This window comes from Ascidiella aspersa, chromosome 2 (genome assembly GCF_963924565.1).
Source record: "Ascidiella aspersa chromosome 2, kaAscAspe10.2, whole genome shotgun sequence".
Lineage (NCBI taxonomy): Eukaryota > Metazoa > Chordata > Ascidiacea > Phlebobranchia > Ascidiidae > Ascidiella > Ascidiella aspersa.
In genome coordinates, this window is record NC_139448.1 from 20,565,841 (window position 1) to 20,584,293 (window position 18,453).

Here is an 18,453-nt window from a genome sequence, read left to right on the forward strand (position 1 = left end):
CTTCTTTGTGTAAAGCGGTTATACTTTTCTTTGACTATGCCACACAATCTGTTTGACAGAGTGCACGAATAATAAATCGAGAAAAACTGGGCGCTGGTCTAGAATCCCAGCACTTGTTTTTTACAGTAATGAAACGAGTTTTTAAAATTCCTATTTAGACCTTATTCCGCATACCAGGTAAATGCATAATTCGCAAAACTGTGTTATTCTAAACACAAAAATGTTATGGGAACAGCGAAATTAATCATTAACCTAATATTTGGCTGACAGTATTTTTGCGGTATTTACTAGGGGTGTTCAAAGTAGAATACCAAGGGGCGCTGGTCTAGAATCCTACCACAGTTATGAAATCAACCCACAATATTTGGGTTAGGATGCGAGTTAGAGTTTGGGTGTGGGTGGGTCAAGTATTATTATAGTCTTTATTTAATAATAAAACTTGACCCACCCTAACCCAAACGCTAACCTGCACCCTAACCCACATAATGTGCGTTGTGGTAGGATTCTAGACCAGCGCCTACCAAGGTATTCTAGAATAATAGGTTTGAATCTAGAATAACAAATCCAGAATAACGAATCCTAGTATATTTTGATGAAATTATTTAACCTCAATTTTGTTTGGGGAATGGATTAAACTTTTTCTACCCTACAGGGCCTACAATCACAGCAATAAATTGCCCAAACAATTTGCTAACATGTGTACATTATAATAAAAAATGTTTTACATTCTTAACAACTGTCATTGAAAGCAGTTGTGTAAACTGTAATACATGTCCACTGTTCAGGTTGTTGCCAAAACTTATATTTTTGCCAATAGTGAGTACAATGCAACACTGCACACAGAACTCTTTAGCAATTCGGTACAGTTTTTAAAAGCATTGTTGGGTCTTAGTGCTTCTTTTTTGACTAATTGATCTGTTATGCAGTCAAATAATGTACTGCAAAGAATACAAAGTTACTATTGACATAACAAATACTTGACAATTTACGCTGGGCATAACTGCATAACCTCGCTGAATATTGGCCTAAAGTTGACCTTAAGTAACCCTATAGCGCATTTTCTCGATGGTCAGCACGTGTTACTTTTGCAACTTAACGTATTTAGGGAAATTGCGAACTCCACTCCTGACATTACACGTTAGTCGTTCGCCCAATAATGCTTGATTGACACTTAATTATTAGTCGAATGTTATCGCGAGACGCGAAGTAATTGGTCGCCCGAAAAAAACGCTGACACTGCACTACCAGGTTACATTAAAGCAAGCACTATAAATTGGTTGCCGCAGCGACATGCCAACTTACCGCACGTGTTTGTACAATTAGGCGCAAACAATCGACGGTAAAACATTAAATTATATCGGTTCCAATTACCCGAAATAAACGGCAGAATTGGATTCGAATCCCATCTGGATTCGAATCCAAAGATTCGATATTCTACTTTGAGCATCCCTAGTATTTACAAATATTTATATATAAAAACGATTAAATCAGTGAATGCCTTTATTTATTTTAAATTATTTAGTAGAATCGTTTGTCGAACAAAGTTGACTCAGGTGAGCTTTAACCGCTTTATTATGCTTTCTCATGAAAACCTCAAATTGTAAATACGCCTCGCTTTAATTGTTTCATGTTCATAAATTTTTGTCCAGTTGTTTTCCACCATATGTCACGGGGTCAAAGGTCACCTTATATCAGCATATGTTGTTGGTAACGCAAGAATGACCACGGTGCAAATATTTGAAATTGTTGTTTTGTGGCACTAATTTGGGCAGTTTTTATTGCACCCTAACCCAAATAATGTTGGCAATATAAACGCCTGGGCAAAAATGTGGTAGGATTCTGGACCAGCACCAAGATTGCCATGATCCATTATTTTGCAAAAAGTTCTGTTTGCTAACTTTGTTTTTGCAAATTTGTTTGCTTAAAGTTTATAGTTTAACACGCTTTTAAAATTACTAATATGAGTGTTGGACCACTAACGTTGGAACTGATAATAGTATTTACTGTTGCTTTGTTGTTACTACATCATTATGGAAGAATTTCTAAACAACACCCATTAGTCACCTTGGCAACCCTGGTGGCATGGTATTTCAGTCTAATAATTGTTTTTATATTACCACTGGATGTATCTTCGGTAAGTAAAACTTACCTTTCAGTAAGTACCGTAAAAAACAAACAAAAAATAGTTAATATTTTTTAAAAGACCAATATAGTGAAATCAGATCACCTTAAAGTGTCTCAGTTGTGTGACTTTCAAAAACACTCTCAGCTGTGTGACTTTCAAAGCGTGATATTGGGTTGGGAATAATTAAAACAAATAAAGCATTCCCCAACTAGATTTTTGTAAATACCACACAATATTTGCGTTAACCATCAGCAGAAAATTGAGATCGGATTGAAACGGACTTAATGTTATGAAATTTAGTTTTCTTAGTTATATAGCTTCAGTTAAACCTTAATATTTAACCACTAACTCATCCCTAACCCCCTATAATAATTTCAGCCCTAACCCAAATTTTAACCCCATCCATTATGCATCCCTAACACCAAACAGTCCAGTCTTATCCCGTTGTAAATATTACTGTATATTTTACTTTATTATGTTGTTCGTCGTAATACTACGCTTTAGTCACTTGAGGTAACAGGAGTTTAATTTGTATATTAAAAAGTTCCAAGCTGATATTATGTTACATCTGTTGTCATGAGGCAGGCCATCAAATAGTAGCACTTTAAAGAAACACCTGGATATTGGGTAAATAAAATCACATGCAGGTTTTGCAAGAAAAATACAAGAAAAAATTAGTAAACCAACAGGAAAAAGAGTTATAAATGGGCAAAATATCTGCTGAAATATCATCTGAAAATGTTTTTTTTTTATAAAAAATAGGTGTCCTCGAACCTAACAAGGGCAGACCACAAAAGTAGACTTGGGCAAGTATTTTAGACCTGTTCAAAAAGCGGTGAAAATTTTTTTTTATAATGAGCGTAAAATAAAGGGAACTTCTGTTGAGATGAATTTTCTTCATAAAAAGGAGCAACCAGCATATTATTTTAGGTTGCCATTGGGTAGCCCACTAATTAAAAGATCCATATTATTGTTTTACATCCCCACATTGTTTTATTAAAAAGTAAAAAAAATATAAGATAGTTTTTTTTATTAAACAATAAAATTAGAATTTTTTTTTGATGATTGGAAAGGTAGACATATCAGCTCTCTTAGAAAGAAAAACTACTCTTGTAGTACTTTCTAACTGTGCTTTCTTTTATGCCAATCCGAGTTTAAGCTTTACCTCAGGTTTTAAATAAATAATAAATCAATGCAAATTATTTGGGTATGGGTTATTTTTAGGGGTCGACCGATATCACTTTTTTGGACCGATACCGATACCCGATTTTTTACATCTTTGTCAACCGATACCCGATACTGATTTTTTTATATACCAAATAAATGTTCAAAATTTGAATTAATTGAAAATAAAATCCAACTAACGTTTAAGATTATATACCTTTATTAATTATTAAACTAATATTTTGCATATTAACTTGGTGTGATGCTAAAACCCAATTTTTTTTCATTAAAAAATGTGTAGTTTGTTTGCTTTACAGGAAAATTTATATCATATTTTCATACTAAATATCGGCCAAAGTATCGGCTTACATTTACCGATACCGATATATCGGTAGAAGCCAAATATCGGCCGATATTATCGGTGAACCGATATATAGGTCTATCTTTAGTTATTTTTAAGATTATATATCATAAATTTAGTATTCCACTATTCTATGGTCACATGATGACCAGTATTTGTACTTTGGGGGTCTACTTACCAGTGATCATTTTTCAATTGCTATATACTATTGGAAGATATGGTTTTGATCTTAGGCTTAAAACAATGATATATATATACTTTCAATTGAAAACTTATGCTATCGCTATGTATCAAACTTAAATTTTTAAATTCGGGTCCATGATGACTTTTTTTTGGAAAATGGAATGTGTACCGTGACTTCAAATCTTGAAGTTTGTAACCTTGTTGCTGGGCAAATAGCCTTTTCCTATATATTCAACAAACAAGGGTAATTAATTTGGTAACAAGAATTATGCTTTTCAAGACCAAAAATGTTTGATTAACTAGTTTAGTATGTATTGTAATGTACTGAGGCACGTAGCAGGATAGTTTCAAAGGGGGTGTCACATGATTAGCAACCCAAATCATCTAGGGGTCCTAAAACTCAGGTGGCTCTCAATAATTTCGCGAGCAAGTTTATTATGACTTATGGTCACCACAATGTGACGTTATAACAAATATTGACAAAAATACTGCGTCTTCCGAATTTGGGTCGCTACGAGTGGTGGGATTCAGCCAGTTCGCACAGGTTCTATAGAATCGTGTCACGTAATTTTATGAGATCAGCGAAGCGGTTAGCACTACTGGTCACTGATCAATGGATTTTTGCATCTTATCTAAAACATTGATTCTACCGTATTTTACGGACCATAAGGCGCACTGTCAATAAATTGCTGTGATTTGATTTTTGTTCATACATATAAGGCGCACCAGGCTATAATGTGCACGATCAATTTATCCAAAGTGCCCGGGCGTCTGCAACATCCTGAGGCCTCCACAAAAAAGCCGAGACTTCAGCCGCGTGGTAAACCGCTCCGCTCTTTCTTATACTCCTCCCACTTTTTCTCCGCGCTCCTCTTTTTTGTCTATCGGTACTGGTTTTAAGTGTAGGTAATAAAGCACTGCTTGATTCTTACATTAGGCGCACCGGCTTATAAGGCGCACGATCAATTTATGAGGAAAAAAAGGATTTAAACTGTGCCTTATGTCCGTAAAATACGGTAAGTAGCTGATGTTTTTTTTCAATATGCAATGGTCAAGTTCGCATGTATAACAGTTATACATTGTGTTAATTTTTGGAATTGTAGCAATTTTCCTTATGTGATTGTTAGTCTGAAAATTGAATTGTTGCATCATTGGTAAGTCATGAGACGCCTGCTGCTTTTTAGTGTGGCTGTTAGCAGTGATGGGATTCAGCCGGTTCACAGTTCGCAACATTCGCTGAAACCGGTATTGCATTCTAATCTTGCAACTACTTTAATCTCAAGAATAGGTTGTTAGATAGTTTGGTTTTAAAGAATGTGATACTGAAAGAAGCTGTTGTCAGCAAGTCCTGGAGTGAGAGAACCTTTTCCTAAAAAAATACATTTCAGCATTAGTTGTTAGGATAAATGCGCTAGCTACGTTTTTTATAGATACAGCCCTAAAATGAAAAGACAAAGAAATATACTAAATTTCGTGCGTAAAATCCTAAGAACTGAAAGCTCGGTGGAAAAAGCGACTGATATTGCAATAGATGTTATACATTTATTTTTTGTGAATAATGCTAATGCAATCTCAGTTGCTTCTGATATGTCTGTTGATACTGTGTCACCTGCAGATCAGACAGATGCAACTACTCTATCACCTAGAGATCATGCAGAGGCAGCAGCATCTCTGCCAGGCTGCTGGAATACAATTCAATACAAGAATTTTCTAAAGAAATATGATGGATTGATTGCTCGTAACAAGAAACTTGGTTGTGAATATTGTGCCAAATGTGACTGTATGAACATAACAGGAATTTGAGTTTCAACTGAATGGGCAAACTACAGAGTCGAAGCCTCAGGAAAGACTACAACCATTATGCAAGCGTCTCTCGGAAAAAAAATGAAGGAACACTTTTTATCAAAGGCACATTTAAGCTATGTTTAAAGCAAGAAGAGTATTATGTATGTGATGCAATTTCGAAAAGCATTGATAAAATGAATGAGAGATATATTGCTTCGACTTGCAGAGATTTTAATACAGTCTACAGTTTGGCCAAAAGATGTAGGCCATTTTCTGATATTAAAGATGAGGTTGAACTTCAAATAAAAAATGGATTGATATGGGTATTGGACTTCATTCTAGGAAAACTGCAGTAAAATAGTTGATCACATAGCAAAGTATATCAAAAGTGAAATATTTACCAAAATCATGAAACAAAACCTAAAAATTTGTGTCATCAGAGATGTAGCATCAACCATATCTAATAAACCAGTTCTTATAATTTTCTTGAAGATTGAAGATTGCGAGGTCACAACCTATAATTTTCTTGGATTTGGTCAAATTGGAATTACAAGGAGCTGAAGAAATCTATGCGTCTCTGTTAAAGAGTTTGCATGATGGGGTGGAGCTAGTGTAATGCTTGGTCGCAATTCCGGGGTGGGCACTAGACTTTAAAATGATTATCCCAACACAATCCTTTGGCATTGCTTAAATCATTGTTTGCAACTTATTTTGGAAGATTCTGTCAATGATATAAAACAGGTGAATCATTTCAAAATATTTATGGATAAAATCTACACGATTTTTCACCAATCAAACAAAAAACAAATGCAACTTTTTAAATTATTTTAAAAATATGCTTGGGCAACAAATTGTGAAGATAGGTAGAGTTCTAGGACCAAGGTGGGCTGCTTGCAGTCTTAAGATCTGCGCTTGCCATGTGGCGTGCATATCCAGCATTGTACAAATACTTTTCTAGTGAAGCAAAATTTTCAGGCATGGCTGCACGTCTTTGCAACAGGCATTTCTTTGAGAATTTGGCACTAATGATAGATAGACTTCAAGAAATTTCCTTACTATCTGATGCTCTTCAAACCAGAAATTTAACACTGACAAAAGCTGAGCAACTAATAAAAAGGACCATTAAGGTATTTGAAATGCTTAAAGAAAGCAAGGCAACCTATGAAAAAAAAAATCAATGATATTGTTGCCTCAAGAGTATTTTAAGGAGATTCAGGGCCGAATGCACCAACCCGGATCAAAGCCCAATCAGATCAAATATTGCTGAGTCAGCGATCAAACTAGGATCATCTTTATTTTGGTATGCACCAAACCTGATCGCCGATCAAACCACGATCAAACACGCGTATTTGATCCGAAAGTTAAACCTTCGGTGGTGCAGGTTTAAGTGCAGGATCAAATGACTTAACATTGACTAATAATGTATTTTTGAAATCTAATCACAAGTACTAAACTTTTAAACAGTAAACTAACACTAAACTGTCATTTATGAAACATATAAAATGATTTTTACGTTTTTTATTCATCGACATTAGACACCTAAATCATTTGAATTGCGGACCTAGTAAAATATGTAAGTAACTTTGAAAATACACCAACCTTTACAAAAAATCACAAAACCTCTAAACAAAACACGAATTCAGACCTAAAACGTGACAGGTTTATTTATTTACAGAAATAGTTGTTGTAGAAAGTACTAAATATGAATGCAATTGATGTTATAGAATAGAGGAAATAGAAAGACCACTACAACGTGTTATACTTGACAGGTCCAACCCATTTGAAGAATATGACAGTATTCAGTTTTACAATAGGTACCAGCTGAGTAAAGAATCAGTGGTAGACCTATTGGCTACGATATCGTTAGACCTCGAGCATCATTCAAAAAGAAACAGTTTTATTCCCCCTATGTTGCAGCTACTGGTCACTTTAAGATATTATGCTACTGGACACTTTCAGAGATGTGATGGTGATCTTGTAGGAATTCACCAGTCTACTACATGCCGTATCATACACAGGGTGTCAATTGCTTTAGCTTCCAGAAAAAGGAACTTTATTTCACTTGAACTAGAGAGCTTAAACCAAGTAAAATGTAGTTTTAAGGAAGTTGCAGGATTTCCAGGAGTAATTGGTTGTATAGATTGCACACATATTCCCATAGTTTCACCTGGAGGAGAAGTTTACAGAAATCAAAAGGGTTATTTTTGTATAAATCTTCAAGCTATTTGTGATCCGAATATGTTGTTTACTAACATTGTATGTAGATGGCCAGGCTCCACACATGACAGTAGAATTTTTGACAACAGCTCAATCTGTTATCAACTCGAACATAATATATTTAAAGGACTTTTGCTTGGTGATGGTGGTTATCCTTGCCGCGCTTACATGATGACTCCATTGCGCAATCCTGTTAGTAATAAAGAAAACTATATAATAAAGCACACATAAAAACCAGAAACATATTTGAAAGGATGTTTGTAGTGTGGAAGCAACGATTTTGTTGTTTAACAATACCAGTTCACACAAAACTAGAGAATTCTTTACCAATAATTATCGCAACAGCTTGTCTGCATAATTATTGTCGTAGAAGAGGGGACGTAGGCCTGTCTAATGATGAAATCTATGATCTGCCCAACAATGACCTTACTGATGAAGCCTCAAGTGTATCAGGAAATATTATTCGACAACAAATAATTGACAATTTTTTGTAATATTTTACTAGTAACTGCAAACATATTAAAAACATGACGAATGGTAAAATGCAACATGCAATTAGACAATATTAACATTTCTGTTATGTAAAATATTTATGGTATTCTTATTTGTAAGCTGTGACCACAATATGATAGAACAATGCAGGGCATAACTGTAAATTGTGGCCATAGCTAACAAATGAAATCAGTTGAGTGAATCATCCACATTACCTGTTAGCTATGGCGACAATTTACAGTCATTGCCCTGTATTGTGTGAATAATGACTATCAAGTTGTGGTTACACCTTACAAACAAGAGTACCATAAATATTTTACATATAACCAAAATTTTAATGGTGAGTTAATTTAAATGTTTACTAGTAACTAATTCCAAAGTTCCGCATAAATGTTCAAATCCTAATGGTCTTTAGTCTCATCTGCTTGATTTCTGAGTTTCCTTTCAAGTTTTAGCTGTAAAATTTTCATCTTCATAGGATGCCTTTCTTGTTTTTGTTTTAGAACTGTTTCTAAAAATTCCTTTTTTAGTACATTGATATCATTCTGAGCGATAATATTTTTTGACTGTTTCACTCTTTTTACTGGTGGACTGCCTTGTACTGATGTTGAACTGCTTTGCTGTATATCTAATCCAAAACAAAGCTAATTATTATTAGCAATAAAATAAAACTTAACAACACACTAAAATCTGTATTTTTGACTTGTAGCTAAAATATATCAAACTAAAATTTGTGAAGCAGTTTATACCTTGATCTACGTAAAGAACAGTTAATGGTTCTTCAGTGTCTGTCGCTGTAAGATCGAGTATTGAATCATCATTAAATTGGTTTTTCGAAGGACTAATTTGACCTGATATCATTGCTGCCAAATACAAAACAAATTGATAGTTAATTTTATTTGTAAAATAAGTATACTTCATTGTTGGCCAATAATTCAAATATTGTAGTTAAACAATATTGTTACAACAAAGTATAATATATCTTGCTTAGAGTTTCCTAATTTAAACAGAAAGTTTTTGTATCATAAGATACCCTAACTTCAACACTACAAATAGTATAATGGTGTGTTTGGTTGAAGTTGCCTTTTAATATAAAATATCACCATACCTTCAACTTTTTGCAACTGAGCATCTTCAGCGGGCGGTGGCCCTCCACCTGTGAGGAATCGCTCTCTTCTGACTAAAGCCGATTCCTTTTTAGCCCTCAATTTAAAGTTTTTCCAGAGGACCTGAAGCTGCCCTATATTCCGTTTTGTATTGGTTGATTCGGCATTAAAGGTCTCGCTACGTTTTTCCCACGCCATAGTTTTTGCAGCAGCTGTTACACAGTCAGTTTTTTGCATTCTATGACATTTTTATAATTGTCAATTAGTTGGATGAGTAAATTCTTTTCGAAGTCGTTAAAATTTGTTGAGCTGGGCATATTTACTTTAACTTTGTTAGCTGACAAGATGTAAGAAAAAAATTCTACGGGGAAAGCACCGAAATCTCGTTTCCATAATTCACTTTGATCGGATCAAGCGCGGCTCAACTGATCGTAGTTTGGTGCATGCCAAGTGCGTCAAAGGATCAAACTTGGATCAGTTGATCTTAGTTTGATCTGATCCTAGTTTGATCTGATCCATGTTGGTGCATTCGGCCCTCATTTTGTTGAAAATAACAAAGTTGTTGTTAGCCTTCCTCGTCAAGAGTAACTTAAAGCAGTAACAGAAAATGTGAAAAAGAGGCTGATGAACTACAACAACTTAATATAAAAAACAATGAACAAGATGATATATTTCATGATCTGATTAATTTTCTTGATCCCAATCCTTGGTATATTAAGGAGGTAGTTGTACCTTGGTTATCTGCGGAAGAAAAGTTGAGAGAATTTAGTAAACTTTTTCACCATGAAATCAGTATTAATGAATTTCGAGACTGTGGAAAATGTCTTGCAAAATTGTAGCAACCTCGAAAAGGCTGAGGTGCCTATACACCCGATCCGTTGGAAATCAGTGCATTTCTAAGTAAAAAGGTCTACGACAATCAGGGCATCCAATGGCAGAAAAGTCTAGACTTTTAGACCTTGAGGTTCTGGCAATGCACTGATTTAGACCTTTAGGTAAACTCCCGGCGAAGATAAATTAAAAATATTCATTAAAAGATCAGAAAAGATAACAAAAAATGTGAGATAGGATTAATAACACTTGACCCACCTAAACCCTAACGCTAACCCGAATCCTAACCCAAATAATGTGCGTTATTTTAATAATTCTTTAAATGCTGGGGAAAAAAGCCCAAACTCGGATGGTTTCTCGTCCATTGTATTTAAGATTATTACGTCACAAATTGAGGTATTGGGGCCTGAAGCGTTATAAGTATTAAATTATCGCACATTATTTGGGTTAGGGCGCTGGTTAGCGTTTGGGTTTGATTGGGTCAAGTATTGTTAAACTTAATCTTCTTATGCACATTTGTTAATGCAAATTAGTGCATTGTCCAAGACCTCAAAGTCTAAAAGTCGGACTTTTTGATCCTTTGAATGCACTGATTGTCGTAGACCTTTTTGCTTAGAACTGCACTGATTTCTGACGGATCGGGTGGCCTATAAGTGTACAGAAAGCTAAAAATATTATCAGTACTATTGCGGTTAGTTCTGCAGGGGCAAAAAGAGGGTTTTCAAAAATGAATATCATATATTCCGGTAAAAGAAGTCGTCTTACTGTTGAGAATGTAGCTAATCTTATGATAAATTAATCTAATTGGTCTCCCGTTTAGCTCATGGGAGGCCACTCCATCGGTCAAGAAATGGCTTAGAAGAAACCACTCTGCTGATGACAGCAGGAAAAAAAAAGTTAGATAAAGAAATTGATGACAATCAGGTTGCCATTTGGAAATATTTGACGTTAGAACCGGCTGAAAAATATGACTTTTGTGATAGACTTATTTTTTTGACAAAAAAATTGAATCCCACCACTGGTCGCCACTCTCTATTTGTGTACCCCTGTCCTAAAACATCTTACTTGCTACTTCAATCATCCCCAGCCTTGATTAAATAGTTAGTTTGAAGAGGATGGTTTATTGATTGTAATATATAGGTGATGGTCTGCATTTAATTCTAAAAAGTTTGCATTAGCCTATTTGACTATATACATATTATATATGTATACACACAAATATTTATATTTTATCTTTCTGTAATTTAAGTCATGAAAGTTTCTTTGATAAATTTCAAACCAGTTTTTAGACATTTTACAGACAATGCATAACAACCATTCAAGTTGCTGCTACTGAAGAAGGTAATTTATCAAACTTTAGTGTCAATGAAACAAGTTCAGCAACATTCGCACCTGTTACAGAGAATGGTAATTATGAGTATATGCATATAATGCATTCCTCCTGTAGTTGCTTATATTTTAATAATAAATAGCCAAGACATAATGTTTGTTTTAGATATGGAGTCTGTAAATTCAACGCTTGGTAGCATTTTGAGTAACCAATCTAATGGTTACGAGTTTGGGAATTTCAGTGGTATTATAGATCATACTGTAAACACAACACAAATTACCTCCACAACACTGCTTTTATTCAATGGTAGGGTTGTTTTTTAATTTTTTTCTGGCCAAAATATTGTCATTCCTTCCGTGTTTTAAAATATTTGTTTCTTGAGTGTAGATATTTTAGTTAATATATGCCATTTAATTGTCAAATAATCCAAAGATTATAGAGTGTATAACAGCCCTGTTTAACTCACATTTAGTAAAATGGCTACAACAAGAAGAACAGTTGTGCTACTTCCACATAATAAGGTTGAAGTTGCGATATAGTCTAATGGGATTTATAACCCCTAAAAATCAAACCCAACTCAAAATGTTAAATTCTAAGACCTGTGGAGATTTTAATCTGTGACTCGAAGCACTCAGAGTTGGATTTGAGGCTGGAGTTTGAGTCCAGAGGTCAACATGCCCTATGCCAGTGGTTCTCAAAGTTTTTTTCATATTCCTTCCTTGCAAGAACACTGTCAATTCCTCCCCAGCATAAAACACAAAGTTAACTACCTTTTCATTTATTACTTTGGCGCACCCTGCTGACAAAACATTCAAAAAACAAACCTACAGAAAAAAGACCACCATTTGAAAAAAATTTATTTAAACTACAATAGACAATCTGTGCCAAAAGCTAAGACTTGTTACAAAATTTGTTTGCGTTAACCGTTTAAAAGTTAAGTTTGTTTAAACACATATCGTAGGAATTATTTTTAAAACTATGAAAAAATGCCTGCATTAGTTTATATTTTTTAAATAGTTGTAACTGTGACGAAACAATATACTAATATGTATCTGTGAAGAAACAATAGACTTATACTATTAAGGGCCTAACCGACTTAAACAATACCAATCGTTACTTATTGCATATAACCCAGGGGTGTCCAACAAGCGGCACGCATGCCAAATGTTGCATGCGACGTAATAAAAAATGGCATGCAAGGCCTTCCCCCAAAAAACTATAATTGTTATTTTGCCAAATCACAACAACCAATATTGTAACATTATACTGTGTGAAGGCTAGCATTCCTATAACTTATATAGCTTGGTGTGAAGAAACAAAAGTCAGATCACCGAGAGACACTGTGATGTAGTGATGCGCATTTCTACACCACAGTTTTTTTCAAGTTTAAATAAACGTTCTTATTTTTGGTAAAAAAGCGCTTTTATGATTAAAAAGAATTGGTTTGGTTACGAAACTTTGGCACGGGAAGAAGTTATAAGATAAAAATTGGCACGCCGGCATGTGTGAGTTGGACACCCCTGATATAATCGATTAAATAACTTCTTTTTTTTAACCATTTATTCTCCCCAATTCCTCCCTGGAACTAATTTCCTCCCTAAATTTAAAAATTCCTCCCTAAGGGAGCCAAATCGCTCACATTGAGAACCACTGCCCTAGAATAATAAGACTGCAAACCGTAATTTGCAAAGGTAGAATAGCATTGGTGAAATACGTTCAATATAATATTGTATACCTACATATTGTGTGTGGATTATTTATATGACATGTATTTTGTTGGATTGCTGTGTATCCACCCAGGGGCGTATCCACAAAATCAAAAAGGGGGTCATGAATTTTCAACTTAGGGAATTTCCCTATTTTTTGTCTAACGTTAATGAATAATGACGTCATAAACTAGTGACGGGTATGACGTCATAAAATAGTGATTTATAATGACGTCATAAAAACAATCACACACAACCAGGGGCGTATCCAGAAATTCAAAAAGGGGGGGTTCTGAATTTTCAACTTTTCGTCTAACGTTAATGAAGTCATAAAATAGTGACGGATATGACGTCATAAAATAGCGATGGTAATGACATCATAAACAAGAAAAAATCATCCGAAACAGCCAATTAACATCCAGCAAAAGCGAACATTTTGACGCAAAGCGAACAAGTGCGTTATCGACAATCCTGCCAGGCGCCAGCTGCGAAACCGCTTAGTGTGCAATCGTTAACTTCAGGCGAAAAACTAAATCAAGACCGTGAAATGTGTGTGATTGATTTTGGTAGATCCATGTACGGGACTAGGCTAAATTACAAGCACGTCTGTCGCCACCTGCAATACTACAGAGATCCTTTTTTCCGGGTGTTTTCGATTAGCGCGACATATAAAACTACTTCGAAGAAACGGTATAACTTTAATAGTTAGTTAATTTAGTTCAGCTTTTAATAACCGTTTAAAGTTTGGGCGCACCTGGCGAGGGAAGCGAACTCGATTTTTTTTTGTATAACGGTATTTCTTTTAAATTTCTTGCAAGTTTTTATTACATTGCCGAAAATAAAAAATGTTACGCACTTGGCAGCTTTCCTAGGCGCAACGGTAAAGAAGCGCTGATCTCTAGTTCAAAATACAGCATCAAAACGTTAACAAAAGCCGGACGTAGTAAGATCAAAATTTTTCGCACTTACGTAGTTAAAATAGTCAAAAAGTATTTGAAATGAACTCGTGTATAGTTTGTCAAAGAGCCGACGGGCCCGATGAATTACAGTAGGTTGCCGACCCTAGTCTTACACCAACATCTGATATTAACGCAGACAATTAACAGTGAGAAACATCAGCACCGTCTAACTCGACATTTTCAGAGGGAAAAAAAAAACTGAAACCGCTTGATTTATATTATTAATTGTCGAACACACACTTGCTGATTAGCCAACCCGAACGAATAACGAAAGGCGAAAGAGAAAAACTATCTAACGTTTACGGTCGACCAAACAAAAGACGAAAAACAGCGTTTTGATTTTGGTTTCGCATTAGCTTAAGACGCGTGACCCAATTTCATTTAAAAACATGCAGCTTCGGACGGTGAGTAAAACTGACAAAAACAAACAAAAAATGATAATATCACTAATCAAAAGGAGGGGTCCGGACAAGGTCCGGACGTTCGGTCTGGAGCGGGACTTAGGATTCAATGAAATCGGAATCAATTTTTGCGAGTGTTATTTAACTTGGGAAATGGCTAATTTTGCAAAATTAGTGTGTGCAAATTTTAGTTTAATTTATACCCTACTGAAGAAATAAACTTACAACCTGCTTAAACTTCTCTTTAACCAAGGTTCTATTGGTATAATTTATAGGTAAAGATGTTGAGTGTGAGAAACCATGGAGTTATGTGCCCAATAGTACTCTACCAGTTATGTGGCACATTGTGTACTGGACATCACAAATTCTCACTTGGTAAGGAATATTTGATCTCAATATGGTTTTACATCAAGGGTTGGGGCCCCAATCTTCGAAGCCAAGCATTTTTGCTGGAGCTAGAACTGGGGCCAATTTTATTAAACCGAAGCCATTTTTAATATTTTCATGCAGTGGGAGCCATTTTTTAAACGTGTAGGACTAGAGCAATGCAATTAAATTTCATCTGCTCTAACTCAAAAGAATTTTAAGTTGCTCAAATGAAAACTAAACAGTTCAATGTGGCAAATGTAACTTATATAATAAGCCTATGTTCAAGCAACTTAAAAAAATACATCTACATAGTGCAGTGGTTCTCAACCTGGTCATCGCAAAGGGCTGTCTGGGGGGTCGCCATGTACCATTTCATTAAGAAAATAATCATAAGAATTAGGCAATATGGACTAACAGTTTAGCACTATAGAAGGTGCAAAAGAACCGCCAGTCTAACATTTGTCTTTGTGCGGATTTGGCTGCAGTGAACCTGTCGCGTTTATAATGTCACCATTACACTTTTCAATTAATGAATCAAGCCTAGCTTCAGTCAAACGATGTCTAATAAAAATGAATGGATGCTCAAAACCAGGATTGTCAGAAGGCCTAAAATTTTGAACCAAAAACAATAAATTGTTCTAATTTAACTGCTGTGTCCGACTGTTTGCAAATCATTAGGACAGTAAGCTTTCTGTCCTAATTTGGCCTCATTTTTTATTGAAACATTGTGGGATGAAGTAAAACTACGGGCTCACAAGGCCTACAAACTTTGTTTATACCAACTTTAACAACGTGAATTGATTAATTGTTCGCGCTTCGCTCGATTTTGATGCGTATTTCTGCAATAATTTTCTGCAGTACTAAAGCGTTAGGTGTAGTATAGGGCGCTTTAGTTCCAAATTGAAATTTAGGCCAAGTAGCAATAAAAGTTGTGCTAGGTTTACAATAGTTTACAGGCAAAGTATTTCTACTTTTCAGCGGTACATAACATTTTAAATAGCCTTTTCCGGAACATCCACAAAATACCGGTAATAGAATTTTGGTCTTGCCGTTTTGGGAAAGAGAAATAGAATTTACAGACAGTTTTTTTATTGCACTGCTGTTAACGACTAACCGTTTTGTAAATTTGTAAGGAATTTTGGCTGCTCACCAAGACAGTTACCTCCATTGATTATTACCTTTAGTCTCGCACTAGGTTCATGCTAAATATTATTTGACCTAAAATGTTAATCTCTGGCTACCCTGGCCCAAACCGCAACTTTAGCTTGTTGTTCATAGCACATTTTTGCCAAATTTTGATCCAATTCTAAACTAGATTTTTTCCCTTTTGAATTTTGCCAATTTTAAAATGTGTTTTTCATTTACTCAGGTTTATTTGTCATACACTATAATTGGGGGGTCGCGCAAGTTCGAAAACTTAAAGGGGGTCGCGAGAACAAAAAGGTTGAGAACAACTGACATAGTGGGAGCATGGACTATTTGGTGGCTCTGGAGCTGGAGCCATTGTATATTTGTTTGGTGGCTTCGGTACTGAAGCCGGACCTAATGTTGTTTTACTGTGGCTCTCCAGCCCTGTTAACATCACTTATTTAATGCTTTTCTTGTTTGTTTAGGCTTGTGCTGCCTTTCATGCAATCATATGTTTGTGCTGGTGATTTTACTCCACTCGGCAAAATGAAACGTGCTATTTTTGAAAACGCCTTTTACTATGGTTCCTATCTTTTTATTTTTGGTGGACTTCTAATTTATGTTGCTGCATCTCCAAAATTAAACTTAGACATGTAAGTTAACTTATTGTAACTCTGCATTTTTTAACAGTTCTATAGTTTTACTTTTTTATCTGGCATAAACTTTGTATTTATTACAAATAAGATCTAGCACTAAGCGTGCTAGATCTTTTTTTAAATCCAAGGAGGAAAGAGAAAAAAGTTGTTTTTTGTATGACTAATCAGCAAGCTGTAAATGCATAGATTTACCATTCGCTCCAAAAATCATGTATAAAAATATTGCTTACAACACTCACAAAGCTGTTATTAAAGTTAACAAACCTCTAGCTAACAGGCTATTCTGATGGACACAACATGCACAACCTGCGGCTGTTCGTATGTTGATACAAACTACTTTGTATGTTGATGTAAACTTCAGAGCATATTTATTGTATAGGCAGGCACACATCAGACGTCAGTTTCTGGTTTTCAGATTGGCTAAGATTCATGTGGGGAAGCAATGTGTCAAGCTTTTATGAAACAATGCATTGCAACACGACTTGTTACATTGCAAAAATATGTTTAAAGACAAGCCTTAGTTTGGATAAGAGCTAACGGATGAATATCATAGCTGTCTTTGTCTCTAAATGGAACTGATGGAAATAAAAAAAAAAAAACGTTAGAAAGCTTGTGAAAAATTTAAAAAATGATAAAAATACTGCACATGTGGATAGGTGCAGAATATATGAATATAGAAAAATTAGCTAAAAAATGAAGAAGAGAAGTCATGCACAGCATTAAGTAAAATAAGACATTCAGACAAATTTAAATTAGGATGTCCAAACATAATTTAATAGAGAAAGAATGCAACAAGAAAGCAACTCATTGGGCAACATAACTAAAGTTTTGACTAACAGAGTTACAAATTGAATGAATCGAAATGAATCTTTGAGTGAACAAAAGTGGGGATTCAAAAACAATTGTCATGTTGTTTAGATCCACAAAAATAAATTCTAAAAAATTTGTTGGTCACCGAGTCTCATATATGAGATTGGCAGATTCACACAACTATTTAAAATCAGAAAACTATTACTCAAGAAAATCATTATTTTACAGATTATTATTTTACCTCTAAGTTTAATACTGCAAAAAGACCTCAATGCCATAATCATCCCCAAACTACATTTTTCGCTTCTTTTAACTAGCTAAAATACAAAACTTTACTAATTAAATATTACTAATTTTCCTGAATTCACAGATCTTTACTAATATGCTTTGTTTTGCCAAAAGGGTATTTTTACCCTAAAGTCACCAGGCAATATTTTCATCTTTTTAATATGTCACAGCCTAGCGTTATGTGGACCCATATTTCATAGAAAATGCAACCTGACAAATTTAAATTTTTGGTGTTTGGTCAAATTTGTAACGTCTTTGCAAAATTGCCATTTTATTATGAGTAGGGCAATTCATTTTTTTAATTTACACATTAGGTCAAAATTTGTCAAAAATTTTGGAAGCCTAAATCATTTACTAAATCAATAAAAACTATATTGGGCCTTTTAAAACTATCCTTCTGTTTAAAATTTTATCAAAATTTAGGTTTAGATTACATTCAACTATATTTTAACTGTATTATGTCTTCATTTGAACAATATAATATATACACGAGGTGGCAGAGTTACCCACACAGGCCTGGTTTATTGCAATACGTTTATTTT

General features: G+C 34.7%; 1 protein-coding gene and 1 pseudogene across 5 annotated transcripts in view; both read left to right on the forward strand.

Annotated features, from left to right (window-relative positions):
* Positions 1 to 1,651: 1,651 nt before the first annotated feature.
* LOC146164283 (G-protein coupled receptor-associated protein LMBRD2-like) overlaps positions 1,652 to 18,453 on the forward strand; it is a 39,955-nt gene continuing 23,153 nt past the window's right edge. For 4 of the 5 annotated variants that reach the window (XR_014494585.1, XM_083382795.1, XM_083382793.1 and 1 more), the window contains exons 1-5: positions 1,652 to 2,134; positions 11,554 to 11,671; positions 11,760 to 11,900; positions 14,936 to 15,035; positions 16,643 to 16,810. Coding sequence is in view for 4 of the 5 variants with exons in the window: in XM_083382795.1 (XP_083238921.1) it covers positions 1,961 to 2,134; positions 11,554 to 11,671; positions 11,760 to 11,900; positions 14,936 to 15,035; positions 16,643 to 16,810 (701 nt within the window). In the remaining variant the exon portion in view is untranslated. The remainder of the gene's footprint in view (positions 2,135 to 11,553; positions 11,672 to 11,759; positions 11,901 to 14,935; positions 15,036 to 16,642; positions 16,811 to 18,453) is intronic. The other variant, XM_083382796.1, reaches the window with a different exon arrangement.
* Positions 3,433 to 10,274, forward strand: LOC146164284 (E3 SUMO-protein ligase KIAA1586-like; annotated as a pseudogene).